General features: G+C 38.8%; 1 protein-coding gene across 1 annotated transcript; it reads right to left on the bottom strand.

Moving 5' to 3' along the window:
* Positions 1-1274: 1274 nt before the first annotated feature.
* Positions 1275-21165, bottom strand: kcnj6 (potassium inwardly rectifying channel subfamily J member 6). The gene is made up of 2 exons (XM_071531748.1): positions 20265-21165; positions 1275-1627 (listed from the first exon to the last, which is right to left on the bottom strand). Exons 1-2 carry the CDS (start codon positions 21163-21165, stop codon positions 1275-1277), a joined length of 1254 nt encoding a protein of 417 aa, XP_071387849.1.
* Between the last annotated feature and the right edge of the window lie 5904 nt (positions 21166-27069).

Genomic DNA, 27069 nt, shown 5'->3' with positions numbered 1-27069 from the left:
AATTTCAAATACATCATGCAGGAATTACTTGAAGATATTAGTGTGGCACCACTTGCTCTTTCACTCACAATGTACCTGTAGAACATCCCAGGAGGCAGAAACCATTTGTACTTGTGCAAGCCAATGGATGACAATACACTCTGAGGCCACTTTGCCTGGCAGCTGTTTTCTTTCTCTAGTCTGAATCAGTTATGAATATAATTATGACATCTGATTATGAGTCTGATTGGTACACCCTTGCTGTGTAGGTTTTGTTTTGCAAGTTGCTTCTCTGAACCTATTTTCTCATCTTCAGCGTTCGAATTCAGCACTGATCAAAGAAGAAATAAGTGTCGGAATATGTGCACATGCCATTTACTGTTATTACACAGGTGACAAGTGAGGGATTTCTAGTTTTGGAGACATGAAATAGTGACTACTTCTCTCCAGCAGAGGCCTCCAATGTGCAAAAGTGACACAATGCAGTTTTAAAGGGCATTGTCTTGAGTCATTGAGCCCTAGACAGCAAATCATGGCTTCTCAAGGAATTGTTTTGTAGACAAGTATTAATACATTGGACAAGCCTTTATCATTTGGAGAAGATTTTGTAAATGTCATTGCTTTAAACTAGAGTTTGCATCCATTAAGATTCATGTTTTTCTTATCACTACTAACATTGTTGTCATATACACAAATACAGAATAAATTAACTGCAGTTAATGTTTATACATGCTTGTATATTTCTGAAAAACTAATAAAGAAAGCTTCATACATAAGGCATAGAATATGTACATAACTAATCTAAATGAATTTGTATCAAACATCTGTCAAATATTCACACTTCAACAAAACAAATAATTTTGAATTTTGTAGTATATACAAAAATACTAATGCAAATGCCCCTAGGAATATAGATATATATACACACATTATATATGTATATATATGTATATATATTAATCTTTGAATAAAAAATAATAATAGGAATTTCTTCAAGAGGATAACACATCATTTCCAAAACATGCAGTTGCCCAAAATAGTTTTCCAGTCCAGCGGTGGCCCACATGTCTAGCTAGTTTGCTATTTTTGGGGGAACAGTAAATAACTGCTTTGGAGCAAAAGCTGTTCAGGACTTCTTGGTCTACAAACTCTGTTCAGGGGTCCCCACTTTCTACTTAAGACTTCTGACCTGGGACCTGCAAGCTTGTGGAGCCATCCGCGATGGGAGACATATCACGATACGTCTCATATGGCCCTTGAACCCTGCCTTCTTTTCCTTCCTTCTACTGCGTTCGCTACACTTTAGACTCGCTCTCTATGTTGGCGATGTCCCCGTTCCTCTCAGTCTGCTGGCCCTCCTCCTGGCTGTCCGGGCCGGTCTTCCGTTCCGGGCCCTCCAGCTCGGACTCCGGCAGGCCCTGCTGGCTCAGCTTGCTGGCCAGCGACCAGGTGAGGGGCAGGCGGGCTCGGTTGGCCATGTCGGCCAGCTCTTTGGCGCTGCAGCTGGGCGTGTTGGTCTCGTAGATGTCGTGGAAGCTGTTGTAGTCCACCTCGTAGAAGCCGTCCTCCAGGGTCAGGACGGGTGTGAAGCGGTAGCCCCACTTGATCTCACTGCTGACATAGGAACTCCTCGCCTGGCACGTCATACCTGCAAGCGTACGAGATGCACAAGGGAAGATAAAGGCTCAGTTGTTGTGGAATTGAATTTATGTATTTGTTGATTCGTTTAAAAAAAAAAAAAAAAAAAAGTAAATTCCCTAACCCGCACACACTTATCGCCCCTGCATTTATTAAAAAGAGTCGACGTTTCAACATATCAATCATAAAGTGACATAGTGCTTAAATACAGCCCATGATTGCATACAATATCTACACTGAACAAAAATATAAACGCAACACTTTTGTTTTTGTTGAAATAAAAGATCTAAGACTTTTTCTATGCACACAAAAGGCTTATTTCTCTCAAATTTTGTTCACAAATTTGTTTAAATCCATGTTAGTGAGCACTCCTTTTTTCAAAATAAAACTGCACATTTTAGAGTGGCCTTTTATTGTGACCAGCCCAAGGCACACCTGTGCAATAATCATGCTGTTTAATCTGCATATTGATATGCCACACCTGTCAGGTGGATGGATTATCTTGGCATCTTGTATGTGTGTGTGTGCGCGCATGTGCATGGGGGGTCTTCATGATGAGTGATTCCAAGTCTGATTCTGTGTTTCACCATCACATTGAAAATGAAAATTGACCTCCCCACCTATGATGAGTGGTTAACAATTCTAAGAAGCATTTATACAATGGAAAAAATTACATATATGCTAAGACTACAGAGGGAAATTTTTATTGAAAGATGGACACGACTAATGGAGGCAATGGGGGAACATTGGGATTGATGACTAAACAAACATATACTTAGTAAGGAACTGGACTGCAGGTGATGCTCTGAGGTACTCTACTGTGTCTTCTTTAAAGTGAGACAAAATAAACAGGAAATTTTATTTTTTATTTTTTGATAAATAATATGGATATTTTCCTATGTATATTGGACTGAATATGTATGTCTATGTAAGGTGAACTTCTATATAACCCATGTTTAGTTTTGTTTTGATATGTTTGTGTTATTTACGTTGGTTATTTTCAGTATTGTTATTATTATTATTTCAATTTGTTTTGATTTATTTTTATACATATTTTCATGCTGAATTGTTCGGATATATAAAACTCTACAAACATTGTAACCCCTTGTAAAGGAAACTGTCAACCTATGTTGAAATATTTTTGATGTAAAAGGGGATGTGAGAAATAACCAAATAAAAAATAAGTTAAAAAAAAAAAAAAAAAAAGAAAATTGAGATTTGTTTGCTTTTTTATTTTAGTTTGGTAGGTGTGTATATAATGAGAATGACTGTAGTGTGGGACCCCATAATCTGAATATACACTTTTATGGAAACAATAGCAGCACTTACTGTTGCTCACACTGCTTTACTTCACTTGATTACAGGGATCTCCTGAACACGAATGCATCAGCTCACTGGTGTTGCATGTGAGATTTTCTCTAAACTGTAAAGCCTTCACTCAACATTGCATGTTGTATTCAGGAGCTGGTTGGCTTGCTCTGCCCGAGTGCAGGTTGTCACTGGTATTTGTATGGCATCTGCCCTCTAATTTATGTATTTTTCTGTCCCTTTTTCTCTGTGTGTGTTTGTGTGTGTACATAAACAATGCTGCTGCTTCACATTTTGCTGCTTGGCTTATGCACAGGTCTGGTCTCCTGCAGATTCAGTGTTGATGACATGACCGATGGTGGTGTTGATTTCTGAATGAAACTGGGCCTGAAGAACATGAACGATATTTATGTAAAAAAAAAAAAAAAATTCCAGCCATTTTATCAGCCTAAATCAGGAAGTGGGGCTTCAACAGTGATGAGTGTCCCATCCCCAAATAACATGGTTATTGACTGACCAATGACAATGAAGTGGAGGAGATTGGGAGTGTCTTGAAATTCCAATTTTTGTTCTAAAACAGAGTATGGGTCGGAATGTGAGTTTGGAAAGCCAGAGATCTCATCATTTGGCCATGTAATTGCTGAGTCATCAGTATTGATCAACAACCCTATCAACTCCTGAATATATATTATCGTCATTTTGTGCTATGGGACAATAAAAATATTGCGTATTGCACCTTTAAATGTGAAATTTAATGCCAGGCTGATTTAATGCCGGGTTGTGAAAGTAGACTATCAACACAAGAATTACAGTCATTCTCAAATTCATCCAGAAAGCTGGGATCTGGGATCTGAAGGGCTTTTGACAAAGGTATCAGAGCGGCCTCACTGCGTTGCTCATGAATAAATAAGTGGCCACTGTTGTTCCCCTGAGATCCACTGATCATTTCTTTGTGAAAAGAGCAAACCAAAATACACTCTATTTCTGTGCATCCTGTGCATGTGAAAACTGTCACCATAGAGAACAATGTTGTCACTAAAAGGAAAAGAGCTACGATTTGACATTTTCTCTCCTTCATACTTCAGCTCATGATATACTAGATCAAACATAGCAATGAAGTCATAGTTCCTGAATGTTTGTCTAATTTTAGAGGGAGAGAAAGAATATTTTAGGGACAAGTCAGCTGGCTGTTCAAATAATTTCTCTCTCTGGACATAGAGAAGACAAATGACTTGCAGAGTTACATTTAAACAGGAGGAATAGGCTATCATTATTAACACATTAGTGAGTAAATAACACAGCATAGGTAGACGAATTGAACAGAGTCATTCCTATGTTCCCAGGGTCCTATGTTCCCCAGTTTTAGGGTTAGGGTTAGGGGTAGGGTTAGGGTTAGAGACCTTCAAAATCAAATAAAATGATAACCATTGGTTTTGTTGTGTTTATATAGCTGTTTTGAAGCCTTGTTCCAATAAAAAAAACTGGATAATATTTATGAAATATTTTAACTTGAAACAGGTCAAATTTGACCCGAACACAAGAGGAGGGTTAATGTGTGTTAACAGAATATTGAACTGGGGAACATAGGACCCTGGGAACATAGGACCTTGGGAACTTAGGACCCTGGGAACATAGGACCCTGGGAACATAGGACCCTGGGAACATAGATATGCTCCCAATTGAACACCTTTTATGCTCGCTTCGAGGCTAACGCTAACAGCAGCCGGCAAGCTGACACATCTAGGTCGAGAGCCCCCACCAGAGAGGAGAACGCCTTCACCGTTACAGAGCACGACATGAGGAGGACTTTGAGGAGAGTGAATACCAGGAAGGCAGCAGGACCGGACGGTATTCCTGGCCGTGTTCTCAAAGCCTGTGCTGGGCCGGTGTTCACGGTAATATTCAGCCTCTCCCTGATCCAGTCCGTTATTCCCACATGTTTCAAACTGTCCGCAATTGTCCTCGTCCCAAAGAAATCCCAACCCGCCTGCTTAAATGACTATATCGCCCGGTAGCTCTAACTTCTGTGGTGATGAAGTGCTTTGAAAGACTTAAAGTGGATACAGACAACTTTTCAACTTTCCCCCCGTTGTCCCCCCCTAGCGTTTCCAAGTGGTATTGTTGTTTGCGCCGCTGTCGCAAAGACAACCGGATCACTTTCCATTAGAGCCTAGCTCCGTGCAATAGAACAAACCATCTGTCTGCTTATCAACTCCTTGATCATAACACAATGTAGTAACTTTCACCACTGCTAATTTTAGAAAGGCCACTGCAAGAAAACGTGTTCTTTGTTTAGATTATCAAACGGACAATGGATCATTTGTTTGTTTCTGGCTGCTAGCGTTAGTGTTAGCTAGCATTAGCAACATGGCTAACGTTGCTAACGCTAGCTACGATAGCTAACGCTAGCAGCCAGAAACAAACATAGTTAGATGTTTGTTTCTTTTGTTCTAGAAACAAACATAGATGTTTGTTTCTGGCTGGTCCTGGCTTCCTTGTAGCTCCTGGTTCGTTTTCTGGCTGCTGGCGGTAGCGTTAGCAACATGGCTAACGCTACCGCTAGCAGCCAGAAACGTTAGCAACATGGCTAGCGCTACCACCAGCAGCCTGCTACTGTCCAAAGCAAGAAACAATCCCAATTTGAACTAGAAACCCCGATCTCAGTGCTATGATAGAGGGTAGTGTTTCCACTGTCACTTCGGTTGTTCCACCGTCCGCCATTTCCACTACTGGGGATAGCTACCTTTTTTCTTTTTTACTGGGGATAGCTACCGGACTTCTTTTGGTCGCGCAATGGATGACGCACTTCCTTTGTGCCGTAAATCGAGCCTTGATTCTCCCGGGAGATCGTACCCGGTGGCAGACAGAATTGCATAGTGAAAGCGAGGCTTATAGAGAACCAATCTAAACGCCGATGGTGTCATTATTCTATAGCCATTACACTGTGCAATCAGCATTTTCTTCATAATGATAAGTTAAAGCAAAAAAGTTGTCTATAGGGTCTTTAAAGAGTAACTAAACCCCAAACCCAAATCTTTGGCGAAGCCTGACACCTAATGGTGAAAAATAGGGTACTGAACTGGCCTTCCACTATTGGCTGGTCTTTGTGCTAGGTGATGTCACCACCTGTTGTACTCTATAGAGGGTGACATCACAGGGCACAGAGACTAGCCAATAGCAGAAGGCCAGTGCAGTACCCTACTTTTCACCATTAGGTGTCAGGCTTCACCACAGATTTAGGTGGGGTTTAGTTAGTTTGTGACAGATGAACAATTAAATCAACTGAATGATATATTTCTGAGTGCGACCCTCTCTTCACAAAATGATTATATGCATCTAGGGTAACGCACCAGGTGGTCAGAGCGCAGTGGGATCCCTGCAAACAGTGGGGTTTAGTTACTCTTTAACAAGGACTAGATCACCTCCTCACTACCTGACACCCTGGACCCGCTACAATTTTGCATTCCGCCCCAACAGATCTACAGACGACGCCATAGCCTACATCCTCCACACAGCCCTAGCCCACCTGGACTTCAGGAGTGGAAATCATGTTAAAATGCTGTTTGTTGATTATAGCTCAGTATTTAATACAATAACCCCCTCCAAACTCGACACCAAGCTGGGAGACCTGGGACTAAACTGCTCCCTGTGCAGTTGGATCCTCAACTTTCTGAAGGGCAGACCACAGGTGGTGCGGGCAGGTAGTCACATCTCATCCCTCCTCATCCTCAACACAGGGGCCCCCCAAGGATGTGTCCTGAGCCCCCTGCTGTACTCTCTGTACACATGTTTTAATCTTATGTCAGGTTATAGTGGTAATGGGCTATTCCATTTAAGTTCTAGTGCAATATTGCCTCTTGACATTAACCTTATTTTGCTTTGCCACTGCACCATTTTCTGCGAGATGCAAAGAACTTACCAAGTGGTGGAAAATAGAAGCTATATAAGACATTAGATAAGAAATACGGGATAAGATAAATTAAAAAACGATTAAAGAGATAATACTGTAAAGTGTATAAGAGGAGAAAATAAATTATAAAAAAAGGGTGAATGTTGGGATTCAGGGGGCCCCATATTTGCCTTTGCCCAGGGCCCCCAAATCACTAAGTCCACCCCTGCCTGCAGGACATTTACATCAGACGGTGCAGGACCAAGGCCAGGAAAATCATCAAGGACCCCAGCCACCCTAACAACAGACTCTTCTCTCTGCTGCGGTCAGGGAAACACTACCGCAGCCTGAAGGCCAACACAGAGAGGATGAGGATGAGGAGGAGCTTCTTCCCTCAGGCCAATCGGGTCCTTAATCAGAACATTACCTAGGCACACACGTCACACACACCACCACTGTATTCGGACTGCTGCAATTTATGTAATCTTGGGAGGCTTCACTTAATTTTTATCTGAATCCTATTTATAGCAACAGCACTGTTATTTATTTATTGTGTTATTTATTCACATTTCAAGGACATTTGCACTCTTGTCCACACCACATCCTCAATACTACTGTTATACTCAACAGTAATTATCATTATCATTGCTGTCACAACTACCTCCAGAAGCAACTTTTAATATTGGTTTAATATATTGTTGTAAAAATTCCTTTTACTATTGTACTATACCTTTTTATCTTTAATATTGTTTAATATATTGTTCTTTATAAAGTACTATTGCACGATACCAGAGACAGACACCTAAACATTTCACTACACGTTGTACTGTGTATGATTGTGTATGTGACAAATAAATTTGATTTGATTTGATTTGATCTGACATCTTTGCAGCCAACTGGCAGGATTTTTATTGCCCTGGCTGGTTGCATGAGATGTCTTCATGAAGAAATGAAATAGCAGTGCGTGAAAGTGGTGTCTAAAAGGAAAATTGCTGTTTTTTTCGTGAAACATACCAGATGGTGATCCTGATATTTTTGTATCGAAGCAGCCAATAGTCATTATTTTGGTGTTCAGTGTTTCTCCCAGAATTGTATTCTTATCAGGGTGGAAAAGCCTCTGAAACAGCATTTAGGGCATCATGGGATAGTAAAACTCTCCATTGGAAACTCTGGGATACATTACTGCCTTTAAATGAATTAATTTACAAAAACATTATTGAACAAATAAACAAATAAATAAAATGTGCAAAGAAAATCAAATGTCATGTCAGGTTTTCCAGACTGTAGCTGTGGTCAGGGGAGGAACCTCCATCATATCAGAGGTGGACGACATGACTGGATGATATCTGATTTTTAATAAAAGTTAGTATACGGCCTGATATATCGGTCTAACCCTAATAGAAACATCAGCAAGAATTCATCACTTGGACTGAATGGGTTATCACAAAATCATCCTCATTTTGCCACACAAAGTGTTGTTTGAATTTTATGAAACATGCTGAGGTTGCCATTAAAACTGCAGTGTTTACTGCAGCATTAGTGTTGGCTAAATAATGCTTTTGCTTGGGTGCAAATAATGAGAGAGTCAGCCCACACATGATTCAGATGTCCATGAATAGGGGCTGGAGCAGTCAAATGATAAGGTGCTGCTTTCCTGAAATACACACTGTCTTGTTTTCCATCAGTTGAAACTAGGGCTGTCACTAATGATTATTTTGTTACTGATTCATATATTAATAATATTCGCATCATATTTTCTTGTGGAATACATCATTATAACAAACATTTCAACATATTATATTGCCACACTGCACTTTTCACGTGCTCTCGGTTAGAGTTTTATTTCATTCTCATATATACACATATACTTGGGGTTTGCTGCAGCCATGTTCAAAACAAAAAGCACTGCTGATTCTTGGGATGAAACCGGATGTAATTCACAGTAGGAAAAGGATGTATCTCTTACAAATATTATTAATGTCTTCTTTAAAGTGAGACAAAATACAATTATTTTTTGATAAATAATATGGATATTTTCCTATGTATATTGGACTGAATATGTGTGTCTATGTAAGGTGAACTTGTATATAACCCATGTTTAGTTTTGTTTTGATATGTTTGTGTTATTTACGTTGGTTACTGTCAGTATTGTTATTATTATTATTTCAATTTGTTTTGATTTTTTTTTATACATATTTTCATGTTGAATTGTTCGGATATATAAAACTCTACAAAAATTGTAACCCCTTGTAAAGGAAACTGTCAACCTATGTTGAAATATTTTTGATGTAAAAGGGGATGTGAGAAATAACCAAATAAAAAATAAGTTTAAAAAAAAAAAAAAAAAAAAGCACTGAATATGAAGATGCAAAATCGATGACCTCACATAGTTGACGTAAACAATGACGTCTAAAAAGCCTTGCAGCCACAGCTGAACCCGGGGAGGTGTTGGAGCGTGCATCACCTCTGCACTAGACATTTCTGTTGGATCTCTGCTCTAATTAGCATGCCAGTGTCTGAATAAACCAATTTCAACACTTAAACACTCCAGAGTTCAAATAATATCAAACATGCTTAGTATGAACATCCTAAGTCTCTTTGCTGCTTTTTTGCATATTCCTGATAATCAAAGATGGTGAAGTTGAGATCAATTTTTCACCTGAAATTCAGTTTATATCAACCAGTGATGACTGCAGTACTGACACTACTACATCAACAGACATCCCAGCTTGAGCTACACTGAACTTGTTTCCACTGGCAAATATCACCTAGCCAGCAAATGATGGAAGAAGTATGATAGAGGAACAAAGGAGTCAAATAAAGCTACCACCCACATACCAACGGTGGTATGGAGGGTAATAGTTGGAATAAAAATCTGATTGTGCTTGGCTGCTGTGGCCCTGTTGTTTAGATAACATTCCTTACATAACATCAGTCAGCCCACAAGATGACTTTGTATGCAGAGACCACACACACACCCCCCACACACACACATGGTTACTACAGTTGCCACAGAAACCTCACAAATCACTGAAAATGAGAGACAGGGTGTGTAAGAGAAATGCAGAGGCGGGAGTAAATGATTTCTCCTCATGTTTGAACAATCATATAGAGTTGTCCAGGTTTTCTTGTTTTCTTTACCATTTTTTGTTTATTTCGAAAGGGACAGACCAGCTTGATCAACATTTCTGCAGCATTTCAGTTACAATATTCACTAGATTATAAATTCGATTTTTAGGCATTTAGCCGACACTCTTATCAAGAGTGGCTTACAATGAGTCAGCAGGTAGGAGCTCAGTGTCTTGCTTAACAACGCAGATTTGGGGGCATGTAGTCAACCTAGTTTGATCAATTGTGTTAAAGGGCTATACAGCTAACAGGGATCATTTGCTGGATTTATTCATTAGGAGACCATTAATAAGTTTTAGTCCCTCCACACTCCTCACTACGATGTTTACTGAAACTGAAATAAAAGAAAAAAAAAACCCTGTTGTTCCTTTCCACCACGGCTAGAAGGTCTGCAAACTGAATGACATTTAGAGGGTGAGGTCTGGGGCGATGAGCCAGCATCCAAATAAAAGCAGAAATTCCAAGTCTGTTGTTACCAAGCCAGCTCACTGCGAAATAGAACAATAGAATAGTAAAACTGTCTCGAAATTAATTAATAAACTTTTGATTTGTGAAACAAAATTAGAAATTGATGTTCCACTCAATATACACTATATATAGACATGCTTTCATTGTTGACTGCTTATGGCTGATTATGTTAGGGGTTTTGAACAATATTTTCCTCTTGAAATTGATAAAATGGCTTTAAATGTGTGTTTCTTGCAATCAAAGCTGAGGCTTTGACCCTTCAACACAGCTTAATGGGATTTTAGGTAGTATAGCCTAGAACAGTGGTTCTCAAATAAGGGTACGCGTACCCCTAGGGGTACGTTGGGGTACTGCAGGGGGTACGTGATAAATCTTTTTAAAACCTTGTTTTTTTTATACAGTACTGTGCAAAAGTCTTAGGCACCCAAGAGTTTTCATATAAATTGTGTCTTAGATGTTTATTCATTTTTTTCTGCATTAGTGTGTCAGCAGACTGCTCTTTATAGTACATTTTTTGATATTTAGAAACTTTTCATTTAATTATTTAAAGCATCTTCGCTTTACTTTTTTTCTTTTACATGTGCCTAAGACTTTTGCACAGTACTGTATATCAGTCGTGAATAATTCCTAAAATAGTTCTACTATAATAATCTGTGTACTAACGTACAAATTCAATAAACTATATTTGATATTCAATATTCCTTTCAGGTGTTAGTTCACTGCGAGCTGAGTTAGCAGCCAGTTTTGATTTCAAAAGCCAGACGGAAATCCAAAAATGGATAAGTGGGTGAAACATAGTGGCAATGAGAAAGAAGCGGAATCTGTGAAAAAGAAAGTGAAAACGGAGCCACCAACATATCGGCAGTATCGGGAAGAATATGTTTTTATGGGATTTACGTACACAAGCTGCAATCTTGCAAAGCTTGCTTAGCTAGAGCAGTGGCTCTCAATCCTGGTCCTCGGGACCCCGAGTCCTGCTGGTTTTCATTCTAGCCATCTGATCTAGGACTGATTTACACCTGGGATGTAAGGTGAATGTAATTAACTACCTAGTAGGAAAGAAAACCAGCAGCACTCTGGATCCCGAGGACCAGGATTGAGAACCACCTAGCTAGAGCATTAAAGGATTAATTTGCCCTCACTCCAACAGGGCATCACAAGGCAAATTCAGGTCAGTCAGTCAGTCAGTCAGGTAACGCTTAGTGAGATGTCGCTTCGTGAGATGGCCTTTAGAGGGCATCTCTGACTAAGAGATGTCCTCTCACCAATGGGCTACATGCCACATTAAGTCCCATACTGATAATGCCATAATAGATCTCACACATTGAGCCACACTCTTTGTCGTCAATTTACAGACATCCACATCTTCTTTTGTCCTGCAAACCTTAACAGTAGGTCACGTTATAACCTGTGGTATGTGATGTTGGTGGAATAGGTAATTTAATCGATAAACATGTTGCACTACCCAAGCACACCGAGCCCCACTCTCTGCCGTTAATTTATTGCCTGGGTCCAGTTTCCTGGTTGAAAAATGATCGGTCCAATGAGTGCCAGGGAGGACTAACGATTAGCCAATCAGCGCCACGGGTGGGACTAACGCCGTTGTCAAGCTGTTGTCAAGCTGTGCACCAGAACCAAGGAGGAGTAATAACAACAATGGCGACCGCTATAGACAAGATAGACGCTGCTATCGAGGCTGTTCTAAATCCATTAAAAGTACCAGTTACTTTGAAATCCGAAATACTTTGTTTTTACTTCGCTCCGTGTTGTCAAAGATGTTCTATACTTTCTGAACCGTCTCTGGTGTTGTCATGGCTACGCATCAGTGTCGACTTAAAATGACGTTAGATTCAGGCGGATACGTTGGTCTCTAGTGATTGGTTAGGGAAAATCAAATCCCCCTCCCCCACGGAAATCGGTTAGAGTGGAGGCAATGTCAGACTGAAGATGGAAATGGAGTGTAACGAGTTGACACTTCTGTCTGATATCAGGCAAGTTAACTTACATACTGTACATCCGCGTCTTCCGCTGCATTAGGTATCTGGTATTTGGTATGGTATTTAACATTTGTGGAATTTTTTAACCAATAACCGTGTCGTAATACTTCAGTGCATTGAACTGAATAGAACACACTCGCCGTGGGTCTGTACAGGATCTGTGCTTGTTTAGTTCCATCAAACAAATCAACCTTTGGAGACGCAAGCAACCATGGTGCCATTGCAAGGATCACAATAGGCCATTGTATTTCCCATTCAACTAAAACTAGAATTGTCTCATGTTCCCAAGGACTCACAAGGACTCCTTTAGATGGGTGGGTATCCCGTATCAGGTACCCCATAATTTCCAAAGGCATATCTCTTTCTCCCACCGGTATTGCAGAGACTGGAGATGTTTTAACAGCCCCACAACATACCCTGAGAGCTTGTGCTTGAACTACATCGATCCATACATATTCTCTCATAGTCATTTATAGATCTAATAAGAGCCACATACATATGCCTCAAGGATGATCGAGCAGCTCCCCATTCTATTCTTGTAAGGCATCTCATCACGTTAATCACTTTTTCACACATCTCGGCTGTTTTATAGATTTGCTCAGACCATCGTAACCTAGTGTCAAAGTAAACGCCCTGAAAACGAAAGACTACAACTCTTTCTGAATTGCTCCAATACATCCGAAGGTTCACACTTTCGCCAGTCTTTTTCCTTGTCTTTCCTGTCTGGGTTTTCTCAACAGAAAACTTAAACCCCCATTTGAGTCCCCACCTGTCCACCTCATTAGTTTCAACATGATGAACATTCTTTCCTCTCTTCCACAAAGCTCTATAGTCTGCAAAAAGGGACCTAACCATGTCCGGCTGTATTCTGTTGAAAATATCATTAATCATAATAGACAATAGTAAAGGACTGTTGACACCACCTTATTGTGTTCCATTATCCACTATGTGCGTTCTGGTTCCGGCCCAATGACCCCCTTTTCTTTTTTGTTTTCTTTTACTTTAATGTAAAAAATAATTGTGATACTTTTAATTATGTTTAAGCTACTGATTTGTTTTCCACACATGTTCATTGTGTGTGCATGGGAAAAGTTCTTGAAATTGATCAATAAATGTTGTTGAAATTATATTGAAATGTACATTGTTTATTTTATTTGATAGAAAGTCATACAACAACTATAGGCCTCCAAATCATAGCACAAGTTAGACATTATAATACTTCGGACCTTTGATGGGAAGAAATTTTAGTGACTGGACCTCCTTGAATTTTAGTTGAATACCCCTGCCCTATATTAAAGAAAATAAGATCTAGAGTTTGTCAGTGATCATTCACTCCATGACCTTACACAAATGAGGTGTGAGAGCTATTGGACGGTAACTTGTGGGATTTTCCCTGGTTTCCCAATGGGGACAACTATTACCGTCTTCCAAGCAACTGACAGTCTCTCATCCCATACCTGATTATGTAAAACCAACATCTTTCTTAGACCTCCCTCTCTAAGATGTTTAAGCATGGTATAACAGATCTGATCATTCCCAGGAGGTTAGTCCTGACTTGACTATTGCTCTTTTTAGCTCTTCTAATGTAAATGGAGCACTCAACACATCATATAGAGTATATTCTCCCTCCTTTCTAATCCCCTCAGGGCATTCCCTCTGAGTTCTCTCTCTTTCCCTGCTCCCTTCCTCTGTAAGGTTATCAGAGCTATGCACATGGACAAATGCTTTGGTCATCATTTCAGCTGCCTCAAGTCACCGCTTTGGCCATCATTTCTCTTGTCACCACAATTTCACTGTCAGTGTCCTGCATTCAAAATGTTACTTAAGTAAAAGTACAAAAGTATTAGCATCAAAATGTACTTAAAGCAACAAAAGTAAAAGTACTCATTATGCAGAATGGCCCATTTCAGAATAATACAGTATATATTATATTATTGAATTATAATTATTGATGCATTAATGTGTAAGCATCACTTTCATGTTGCAGCTGGAAAAGGTGGGGCTGATTTCCACTACTTTATATACTGCTGGGTATCTTACAGTAATCTATAATAATACATCACAAGTTATTAGTAGATTATATTTTGTATTAATAATCTAAAGTAAATTAAAGTAACTAGTAACTTAAGTTGTCAAATAAAGGTAGTGGAGTAAAAAGTACAATATTTCCCTCTGAAATGTAGTGGAGTAGAAGTATAAAGTAGCATAAAATGGAAATACTCAAGTAAAGTACCTCAAAAGTACCTTAAAATTGTACTTAAGTACAGTATTCGAATAAATGTATTTAGTTACTTTCCACCTCTGCTAACCAAGGCCTGTGCTTACTTATCCTGGATAAGGTGCTGATAGTTGTGCATCCTTTTCAGTTGTTTAAATAAAATCAATTTTTAATTGCTTCACTAGATTCCTCTGGCCACCATAGAATGTACTGCTTTCCTCCTCATCCTTCCTTTGCTCTTAAGAATTGATTCTGTGGCTGCCATACATGCTTCCTCACTAAATTGCACGATACAATTAACTTTCTCCTACACCTCACTCATTTAAGATGATCTACTAACCCTCAAATCCAAACTCTAAAGTATTTATTCTAAAGAAATGCACCCTTTAATTAGCTTTCTGATTAAAACCCATAACAAGGTAATTTAAAACCCATAACAAGGTAATCAAAAACTCTCTGTCAAAAATATATAAAACTCTTGAGAACAATATGGAATAATAATATCGTTCAACAAAAATGGATCTCCGAATCTTTTTAGTTAATTTATATAAGTGAGTGTAGGTATATCCGTATGCGTGTATGAAGCTATGTATGTACTTGTATGTACCTGTATGTATAAATATTTACGTGTGTGTATATGTATGTATGTGTATGGATGAATATGTAATTACTTGTGGTTTTCTGTGTTTTCCTGTGTTTTTTTTTTTCTTTCTTTCCTTCTGTTTGTATCACCGGGTGTATAAAATACAAAAAATGAAAAAAAAATAAAAAATAAAAAATTCTAATAATAATTTCAAGGACATGAAAATATACTGGACATTTTGTGGTTGTACTGATTTATGAATTAATTGCAATAAAAGTATGAAAAACATTTATTCTCACAGTCATATGACCGACCATAGCACTGTCTAGCTCGGGACCGATACAGTCTCTTCTCTTTCCTTAGCTTAGACAGTATTAGAAATCTGTGTGAATGTCTGTGTGTGTGTGTGTTTGCCTGTCAGTCTGTCTTTCCTCTTTCTCAGACACGGGTACAGTGTTTCTAACTGGCAGCTGACAGGTGCTGCCCTAGCTCTTAGGGTCATCAGTGCTGGCCAAAGTCCCGTCTCTGATGCTGTCTCTACCTGGATGTGAACCAGAGTGCTGCCCTTGTTTCTGTGGATATTAGTGCTGATCGGGGCCCCATCTGTCGCATTTTGCCTCTCTCTGCCTCATCTGTTTTTCTGTTTTTCATATTGTAACTGTTGTTTGTCCGCTGTTTGCCCGCTGAGCCATCCAGGTGGGGGATCCCTCTTTGACTTGCCCTGCCCCAAGGCTACTTCCATGTTTTTTTCCTAACAAGGTTTTCTTGGAAGTTTTTCCTTGTATACTTCAGGGGTCTCAGGCTGGTGGTGGGTAGGTTAGGCTAGGTAGGATAGGTAGGCTGCCTTGCTAAAATCTGCTATTGTGTGTCTTATGCTTTGTTCTGCTTCTTTAGGTTTGTCCTGTACCATTCTGTTGATTGTTGATCAGTTAGATCTAGTTAGGCTCATTCTCTTTAAAGTCCTGTGAGACATGCTTTTGATAAAGGGCTATATAAATAAACCAACTCGAACTTGAACTTGAACTACGACTAATTGTTTAGACTTTCGATGATCCTGTCCATTCCTGCCCTTCCTCTCCCTCATCACTACATTCCATGCTGTCACTATCTCCCAAAGGAGAAAAACGAGATTTGTGCAGGAGACGTCAGAAGCCATATCATTAGTATTATTATAACTATTTTCAATTTATTTTATACTTGTACAACATTTGTGTGCTTTATACACATTTGCCTTCTCCACATCACTTACAGCAACCTCCCTATCCTGTTCTAGCACTGGCATACCTGTCCATCAATTCCTCTCTAAGCTACCCCATTCTTAGTCTGGTTTCTGCTGTTCTGCTGTGAATTATGTGCACTGAATAATAACTGGTTCACCTATGACATCCATCACTTCCTCAAAGTCACTGAAAACTCAGTGAGGCATGGATTTTAAAAATTAACCACATTCACTTTTTCCCTGAGAACTCCAAATGCTAACTACTACACATTCTAGCTGGCTCTGCAGAACCACTTGCTGATATTGTATTCCTGTTCTTAAAATACACTGCACGTCCGCCTCTTTCTGCTGGCATATCCTCTCTCAATTCCACATAACCCAATATAACAATTTATGGATTAATGCTCCATCATTAATCCATAAATTCTTCATCCTGAGTCTCACTCCCCCAGTCCCCCTTGAATTATTTCTTTCCCTTCAGAATACAAATGACTAATATGTAGGTTGGCTGGCTAGACTTTCACCCCCAGAAATCTGCCCAAACTACCTCAACCAAGAAAGCAAGAAATGTGGTCTTGTCAGCAATGAATACGTTTTGGCTGAGATCTCTGATACAGGTGGTACAGGACTCCTCCAGCGCTTCCAACAGCTGACACTTGTCTCTAGAATCTCCAGCATCGGACACATTTTCCAGAGTTATTTTTTCTTTTACTTAAAGCATAAGCACCAAGAGTGCCATATATATATATATAATTGACTCATCAAATATAATTGACTCATCAAAAATTACTAATTAAAATGTATTTACATTTTTGTGTAAATATTTGTGTCAATTAAACTTAATTTAACATCAATTAAATGGGAAATGAAATTGATCAATTAATGTGATTTCATAATACTTTCTGTAATCCATAAATAAATCACTCAATTTACAATTTCATTTGCAAAATGGCTTTTAAAAAGACATTTCAATTTATCCTTACATTTTTTCATTTGCTTATTCATTTTCCTATTCCTTTTCCATTAAGTAAATGCTTTAACTAAAACCACAGGTACCCTAGAGTGCCACGCTAAAAATAATACTAATTCTAATTCTAATCTGCAGTCAGGCAGCAATTCCTCTAACGTCCACTAGGGGCTGGCTCCAAAAAGACTCGACAAGAGGTTATGGTCTCAGTAGCTAATTTCACTTCTTCTAATGTATGTCCTTATGATGATTTATGGCGACAAAATAATTGTTCCAATGTTCCAATAACTTAGTGACCCTTATTGTAAAGTGTTACCTACTGATTTTGAAAAAGACCCTTTAGGGTCTAAACGTTGATTAAATATCCTATGGCATCAGCATGAGTGTGCAGTTATCTTCCTTTTTTGGTGACAAAATAATTGTATCATTAATGGATATAAAACGGGGTTGTTTTCCTAGTGTAGATTGACAGGTCGCCTGTCCAGTGATCAACAGGTCACCGATTATGGGCCAATAATAGGCAGTGCTGCGGTGCTGTGGACAACCTGCAGCCTCACTTTGTCAACATGGCAGCAACCTCAATCTTTAGGCTTCGAAATGGCCCTTCAGAAACCTTTGGGTGATGTCACACTCACTACATCCCTCTTTTTTTTTACAGTCTATGGTGGCATCACAATCCTCCTCCAACCTATCTAACAGCAGTGGAGTAAACCAGTGGAGGGTAAGATGGGAGGGGTGGAGGTTGGAATTCAGTGTGATGGTATGATTGGTTGGAATTTTTATTGTACGTCTGGGTACATCATTAAGTAACATGCCATTTTCCAGGAAGTAAAAGTATGGATAGTAAGTAAGGATTTTCATATAAAAATACCAAAAACCAAGATTTTTTTTTTTTTTTGGCCATCTATTGTTAAATAGGTGTACGTTATGATGAATTAACTAGCAAGGTGAAAAAAAAAAATCATTTTCATTGTGACTGTGATGGCCTATGACACAGGGATGAACAAAGAAAAAAGACCTTTCAAGCACTGGAGACACAGATGAGCTAATTATTGTCCTTCCAGGTGGGCATGTTGCAAACACCTCGAAAAAATAGAAACTAAAAAGACTTCTCTTAAATGTCACCAACTTGTCCATCCAGCTGTGTAGAGTCATTCAATTCCTCAATTATGGTCATTTTAACAATGATTGGAAGAGCATATTACTATCTAATTCACAGTATAAATACTAGGCGAGAACAAAGCTTTTACTTTCAATGTGTGACTTTGTGGTAAAATATAAATCCAGCCTGATCAAACAGTCAAAAATATTGCCAGTCCTTTCAGCAGAATCAAATGATGAAATGAGGTGTTGTGTTCCAGCATTGTTTTGTGTGCACAGCATCTGACGAGCCTTTGACAAATTCAATTGTATCTCCCTCTTCATTGCTTCCCTGTACGGCTGCAGCCTGCTGCTTTGCATAGCAGCTGCGGAATGACCTCTTTGCCTGATAGAGAGCGAATTGCATTAGGGTTGCCTCACAACTTGATGTGCAAATCTACAAGCCAACCCAAGTGTGGAGACCTGTCTCTCAACCTACCAAGTCATTTGGATGCTTTAGTATCACCTATTTAAATTGAATTAAAAAATGTGTTTGTAAAATTGAGTGTACGACAAGACTGAAATACTTCTTTATAATAATATGTTGCAATACTACTGTAATAGAACAGTATTTCTGTCTGCTTTGTGGGTGGAACATTCTTTAAAATAAATAATGGTCAAAAGGAAGAAAAAAGTGTGCCATTGGTAACCAGAGGAACATTTGACTGACTGCTCCATCTAGTTTTATTCCACAGAGAACAACAGTGTACTCTTTGCTGCTTGTGTAATCAGGCAAAAACTGTCTGCATTGCATTGTTTATAACGGTTTATATGGTTACACAACCCGGAACACACCTGCCTTTTCCTATTGATAATGAAATCTGATCTTATTTGCATCTCCCCCACAATAAGCCTATTGGGCAGCTGATGACCCAACAAAAGGCTTGCTGTGTGCCAACACCACAGTGTACATGACGCCTGAATCCAGATTAATTGAATAGATCTCATCTGTTTTCCTTCATGCCATTCAGTTACCCCCTCTCAAACGTTGGTAGAAAACAAGGTAGTAAAGGTGAGGAGACAAGACTACGTGAATGCATTAGTGATGCACAGATATATCGGTTGAATATCGGAAATGGACGATTTTTGCATTGTTGACTACAATCGGCTCATCGGCCGATATGATTAAATCCACCGATGGCAGTGGCCGATACTCATTAACATATATTGCGTCACTAATCTGTTCTAAAGTCGTTCAAGTTTGAATGGAAGGACAGCCTATCAGCGTGAGGTAACAATACAATGTTATTTGTTTATTTTAATTAAAAAAGGCATTTTTGGTTATGTGAAAGTTGTTCACATAACCAATACAATAAAAGCTGATCCTTGGCAAAATGGGTCAATACGAAACAAAATATCGGCAGGCTGACGGTATCGGCCCAAAATTTCCATATCGGTGCATGCCTAGAATGCATTGTTATAATGGTGAAACATGTCTGTACTAACCAAAAGCGATGCTTCTTGTGCAAATCAGAGGTAATGCATTATGACAATCACATAATTTCCAAGTGTGGTGTTCATATGGTAAGGGTTCATGTGAGATAAAAAGTGCTGTTTGAAAAGTCATGAGTGAAGTTGATCTATTGAATGCTATTTATTCTAAACACTATTCAGCACAGTATAGACCTCATCTATGAGAATGTATTTATTATAACATATAACAAAATTATTTAGTAGAGCATCTTACAGTGGCCAGACAACTCCTTATTTCATGAATCTGACTACTTACCTGTTGCCTCCACCATCCCCTCCAAGATGACAACAATTTCCAGCTCTTCTTTGGCCAGGTAGGCTGCTGAGATATCCCAGAATGGGCTGTTCTGATTAATCTCATGACAGATGATGAGCGGCGACACCAGGAAGAGCCGGTCGTCTCCCGTGTCATAACCCACATTTATGTCCGTCTGGTTCAGGGGGATGAACTCCCCTTCCTTGGTTTGCTTAGATTTGATCAGCTTGGCCCTGATAGAGGCCTCAACGATATGTGAGTTCCGGAGGTCTCCAACTCTGAACATCAGGCACAGTCGTCCATCTCGCATTGAGATGACGGCATTGGTGGAAAACACTAGTGTCTCAGCTCGCTTCTTGGGCTGTGAGATCTTAACAAACATGCAACCCACCATGAAGGCATTTACGATAGACCCCAGCACCGACTGAATTAACAGCAGAAGTATCCCTTCGGGGCATTTGTCCGTGATGACCCTATAACCATAACCTATGGTGGTTTCTGTCTCTATGGAGAATAGAAAAGCAGATACAAACCCATTGAGGTTATTGACACATGGAGTCCACTGGTTGTCTGCTAAATGGTCCAAATCACCACGAAGATAGGCAATAAGCCACCACATGAAGCCAAAGAAGAGCCATGTGACTGTGTACACCAGGACAAAGATGAAGAGGTTGAACCTCCACTTGAGATCTACCAGTGTAGTGAAGATGTCTGTCAGGTATCGGTATGTCTCTCGGACATTCCCGTGGTGGACGTTGCACTTCCCGTCCTTCTGGACATACCGCTGGACCTTCCTGCGGACCCTGTCCAGGTCTGCCAACTTCTTAGGCAGGTCTTCACGGGCCTGTTTCGGCAACTTGGGCTGTCTGATGATGGCCGGGCTCTCCACATCCTGCTCCATGGGGTTTCTAGATGGATTAAAGTCTACAAGGAGGGAAGAAATACAGCAGTAAATTTGGGTTCTTTTACTGACCATTGGAGCAAAACATACATACATTTTACAGTTACATAAAACTGTTTTATGTATTGATTATTCTGACACACATAGGTGTCATGAGAGAATACCTTGATTCAAAGAATTTCCATATCTTTTTCAAGAACAGTCCAATACTTATATTACTACTAATAACGGTAATAATTCATAATATAAACTTTATGGTAACACTTTACAATAAGGATACATTAATTAGGGGTTAGTTAATGCTTAATAAGCATTAATTAACCCTTAATTAACAGTTAACTAATGTGTCTGGTAATCATTTACTAATGGTGTGCATGTTAACTAAGGTATTAATTTATACATTATTTAATAGTCCTCTTTATAAACTATTAAATAATGTATAAATTAATACCTTAGTTAACATGAACACCATTAGTAAATTACACATTAGTTAACTGTTAATTAAGGGTTAGTTAATGCTTATTAAGTATTAACTAACCCTTATTAAGCATTAACTATCCCTTAACTTAGTGACCCTTATTGTAAAGTGTTACCAACTTTATTTGTATATCACTTTTAAAAATAGTTTCTAAACTGTTTTAACAAATAAAGACAAGCATCAAACGCTGAAAAATAAATTAAAACAAGTAGAATCAGTTAGGGACCAAAATAATCTAGATGATTAAACAATGACACTGATTCTGCCAAAATGTTCCTATTAGTATTTTATTTCATAAAGCAAAAGGAAAACAAGAACATAGGACATCAAGGCTAAATGGTTTCTCTCATGCCAAGATATTAACTTTGATGTGTGATATTTGCAAAACAAAGAGATAAAAACAGTTGTTTAGTGTAAATGAAGATATGATTGGAGTGAGATTCATTCCTGTTCAACTCTTTGCCTTTATGAGCCCACAATGATTCGGCTGAGATCCTACACTGATAGACTGGTTAAAATTGGGATCACAGTCTCTTTCCACAGTGGACCTCTAAACATTATTAAATTGAGAGTTGCTGGAGGCTACTTTATCTCAGATTAAAGAGTTTGACAGCACTGCCATTCCCTCCATATTGTAATTAAAGCTGCTCCACTTCATGTATTCTACCTGGTCAAGAGTTCCAGGGGACAGATGCCAGTGACAGTGATGACATTGCTGTGTTGTGAGAGTTTACACTGAGATTAGTACAGTAAATGGCTCAGCTGCCCCTAAGACCTTTTGCACCATAGCAATGTGTCATTCAACACATCAGTAAAGAAGCTTCCAACATCACAACCCTGACAATGGCTTACTAAACACTGTCAGTTACAACAAATTTCATGTGAAAAAGTTTGAAGGCAGTCTCTTGCAAGTCAGGCAGTAGCAGTTATTACATGGTAACATTATAGACAATACTAGTTAATTTTCTGAAACAATTCCAAAAGGTAGTATGCAAATTAGCTATTTTGTAGATTAGTAACCAGATGTGATGTGTGCAGGAGAGTGCTACATCATCAAAATGACCAAATCAGACTTCCATGCCATTCACTAACTGTGCACAATGAGTGGAAAGCTGCCAAAAAAAGCCTCTTTGCTCCAGTCATGGTTTTGCACATGTAAATTTTATGTAAATGTCTTTATTTTGCCCACATAATATTTATTTGTGGGTGAGGCCATGCAATAGAGGTTGCGTCCAATTTACACTTCACACTTCACAACACCAACTCTCCCAAATTATTGTAGTGCATGTACGATCCATTGAAAGTGTGGAAGGTGTAAGGAATTGACGCAAAATGTTTGTCCATTCAGAATGGCCACTATCATTGCTGCAAGATGCAGGCATCATTACCAGCAAGTCAGACAAGCAATGGAGAGAGTTTCCATCCTAGAATCTCACATTAGATCAGAGAATGCTCCATTTTTTTATTGATGCAAAAAAAACAGTTCAGGGAAAAGGGAAAATCCTTGTAAACATTATCAATTAAAAATCTGGAGATGTTTTGTCAAACTAAGGACAATGCCAAAAAAAATGGATAGTCTCAGGATGCAGATAATAATAATAATAATAATAATCATAATAATAATAATAACAACTTTATTTATAGAGTACTTTTCAAAACAAGGTTACAGATTGCTTTACAAGAAAATATAAAATCTGTACCGCTAACAATAAAACAAAATAAAAAGTTTTACACAACAGGAGCATAAGACAGTCATCATAAATAGATTACAACGATCAAATTAATTAAAAGCAATTCGAAAAAAGTGATTTAAAAGAAGACACAACACTGGCAAGCCCGATCTGCTCAGGCAGGTGGTTGCACTGTCCAGGGGCTCTGACTGAAAAAGCCCTGTCACGGCAATTTGCTTTATGTTAGTGGGATCGATGGATAAGTACAGCTGAGTGTCATCTGTGTAGCAATGGAAACTGACATTATGTCTGCGAATAACATGCCCCAGGGGTTGGAGGAAAGAATTGGTCCTAAAACAGACCCCTGGGGAACCCCACAAGACATCTTTGCACACCGTGGCATCACCAATGCCTACACTAATTGATGATTTGATGATGCTAAAAGCAGATCATTCATCACAGCAGCCTCAGTGCTCTAAAACTAGATTGAAATTCTCAAAAAGTCTGTTTCCATTCATAAAAGCAATGAATTGGGTGGCTACTATTTTCTCCAAAACCTTGGTTAAAATGGAAGTTTAGAAATAGCTCTATAATTGCACAGGGAGTTTAGGTCTAATGAGGGCTTTTTCCCACGGCGCAGACAAGGGCAACACAAGGCAAATTCAGGTCAGGCAGGCAGTCAGTCACCTGTCGCTTTGTGAGATGATGCGCTTTGTCAGATGGTGTTTCCCATACAGAAGCACAAAATCAGAAGTTGATCAGTGTATAGAAATTGATCTAAATGGATCTCTAATGCGCCTGATGTGTGCATCATGTCATGTCTGTAATTTAGAGATGCACAGACAGCAGACCAGCAGCATTGTACTCAATCCACAGAGTCTCCCGGTGAGAAAACAAAAGTGAAACTTAACATTCCACAACTTGTACCAAACTCGCCTGGGCACGATTTGTAAAGTGTCCCGTCGTCTGCTGCCCTACAAACTTTAACGTTAGGTAATGTTACTACCTTGTGGTATTTAAGTAACGTTAGTGGAATTAGGTAATTTAACTGTGTTGCAGTGCTTCAGTGCATAGAATTGAGCGCTGTGGGTCAGGATCTGTGCTTGTTTAGAATTGGTTGCAGAGTTGATTGATTATAGGGTTAGTTCTTATAAAGAACACATTTTTTGATATTTTGCTTTAGGGCTGCACATTATGAAAAATGATAATCCTAATTATTTTGCCAAATAATGTGATCACGATTAGTAGCTACTTGTCTTGGTTTCAGAAAACAATTATATTATTGCACTTTCGCACCTCAACATACTGTATATTTTCACTTCTTCAGTGCAGTAGTTCTCAAAGTAACAGAAAGTCTTGTTTTCACTCTTAACTGTCTTACTGTTGTTGTGTTCCTTATTTTAAAAGTTCAAGTAAATAATTACTACTTTTATTACTTTGGGGCATAGCTACAACTCTAAGGCAAATTTTACTCAGAATCTCTGCTTGTGTTCAAAAATTCCTTCAGCTCTTGCCATTTTAAGTGTACAAATTAGACTGGGGGCGAACATTAAGAAATGTGAAATGGACTGGCCAGTCAATGAGGAATATTGCAAAAATACGCCCACTGTTATCCTTCCAACAGTTGGAAATGGTTATCCATGCTTTTGTGTCCTCCCGCTTAGATTACTGTAATGCTCTTTATTCCTGCCTAAGCCAAGACGCTGTTACCCGGTTACAGTTAGTCCAAAACTCTGCAGTAAGATTACTCACTAAGACCTCACATCGCTCTCACATCTCACATCACCCCGGTTCTTATGTCACTACACTGGCTTCCGATTAAATTTAGGATTCAATTCAAGATCCTCCTCCTCACCTATAAGGCTTTAAATGGTCTTGCTCCAGAGTATATTGGTGAACTACTAATGCCTTATACCCCTGCTAGGCCCCTCAGGTCCTCTGAGCAAGGCCTGCTAGTTGTACCTCGTTCCAGACTGAAAACACGAGGGGACGGTGCGTTTGCTGTCTTCGGTCCCAGGCTGTGGAATAGTCTCCCCCTGGGAGTCAGGTCAGCTAACTCTCTTGGGTGTTTTAAGTCACAGTTGAAGACCTATCTTTTTTCTAAGTGTTTTTATGATTGAGTGATCATGTACACGAATTTGATTTGTGATGCCTTTAACTGTTGTTGCTTTGTTGTTGTAATGTTGTTAAATCCCATCATTTGTTCTTTTAACCTTTTATTCTTTTGTAAAGCACTTTGTAACCTGTTTTGAAGGGTGCTATAAAAATATTTTTTTTTCTTACTTACTTACTTCAATCAATAAGCACTCCAGCTTTCTCAAGCCACACTTAATGAGTTAATGTATGTCAATTCTGCAACATAAAAATTATAACCAGTCTTTAAACTGTAAGTTTTATATGCCAATTTATTTAGATTAATATTTGATTTAATTTAGTTATACCAAATTGTAACCCTTGTTTGATATTTTTACTCTCAATTCCCATGTTCAGTATTTTGAATTAAGGGAAATTGTTTCAAACACTTATGTAATTATATTAGTATCGGCAATCATCTTATTTAGAATTGTATTCTTTTAATAATAATAATAAAACTTTATCTGTAAGTCAAAGTGCTTTATAAATAAATAAATAAAGTTAATTAAAATATGTTTAAAAAGGTATGTATTTAAATGTCTTTTAAATATCCACTGATCCAGCCTCTCTGAAGTACAGGGGCAGGGCGTTCCATAGCCTAGGGACAAACACACTAAAAGCAGCATCTCCCATTTAGTTTGTGGTAACTTTGGGGACATAGAAGGCGTTCTGCAGAGGGGACATAAAATGATAGACAGTCTGTGATGTAGGGAGGAGCTAAACCATTTAGTGCCTTAAAAAGCACGAGGAGGACTTTACAATAGAAAAGTGTATCTCAATGTAACTCACGTAAAACAGGTGTTGTGTGTCCTCTCAATTTTGTCTTAGGACCCTGGCAGCAGCATTTTGTATGGTCAGAAGTCTTCAACATTGCTGCCTTTGGAAGGCCGGTATAAAGAGCATTGCAATAGTCCAGGCAGCTATATGCATGGCATGGACAAGCTTCTTGGCATCTTGTTTTGTTAAAAAAGGTCTCTCCTTAGCTATATTGTGTAAATGATATAACAAGAAGTTTTGGACAATAAATTAAAATGAGCTAAAACAATCAAGATCAGAATCTAAAATAATGCCCAGGTTTTCTACATGTGGTCGGTAAATACTCTGTTCAGGCCATTGTTTTCCATTGTGTTCCACTGAAACACTGGTGCATGTGTAAATTGGGTTACTCACCAGGTTAATTGAGTCCACTACATTCCTGCATATTTACCATCCCCACGTACATTTCAAATTATTCAAGGCGTTCGAACTTTGACTTTTTTATACACATTTCCTTGATAAACTACAATATCTATTTGTTCTGAATGACCTTGTTACTGTGTCTCATAACCCTAACACTCACTCTGCTCAAAGCATGGTTTCAAAGAGAGTAACATCATACTGAGCATGAAACTGAGATGTGTCTTAATGTTGTTGCTTATGTTAGCAGGCAACATTCATCCAAACCCTGGCCCTTCCAACATTAAATGTTTACTCACCCCAAATGATTTTCTTAAAAGATCTGGTCTTGGCTTTGTGCGCATGAATGTACAAAGCTTAGTTCCAAAGATGGATGTGATAACAATGTGGGCTCAAACAATCAATACGGATACTGTTCCCGATAATGACTGATAAAAATCCAAGGAA

The sequence above is a fragment of the Centroberyx affinis genome, unplaced genomic scaffold, assembly GCF_046629955.1.
Source record: "Centroberyx affinis isolate AG114_WGS23_722 - 3 ecotype Tasmania unplaced genomic scaffold, CSIRO-AGI_Caff_v1 ptg002126l_1, whole genome shotgun sequence".
NCBI classification, from domain to species: Eukaryota; Metazoa; Chordata; class Actinopteri; order Beryciformes; family Berycidae; genus Centroberyx; species Centroberyx affinis.
This window is presented reverse-complemented; position numbering and strand designations above follow the sequence as displayed.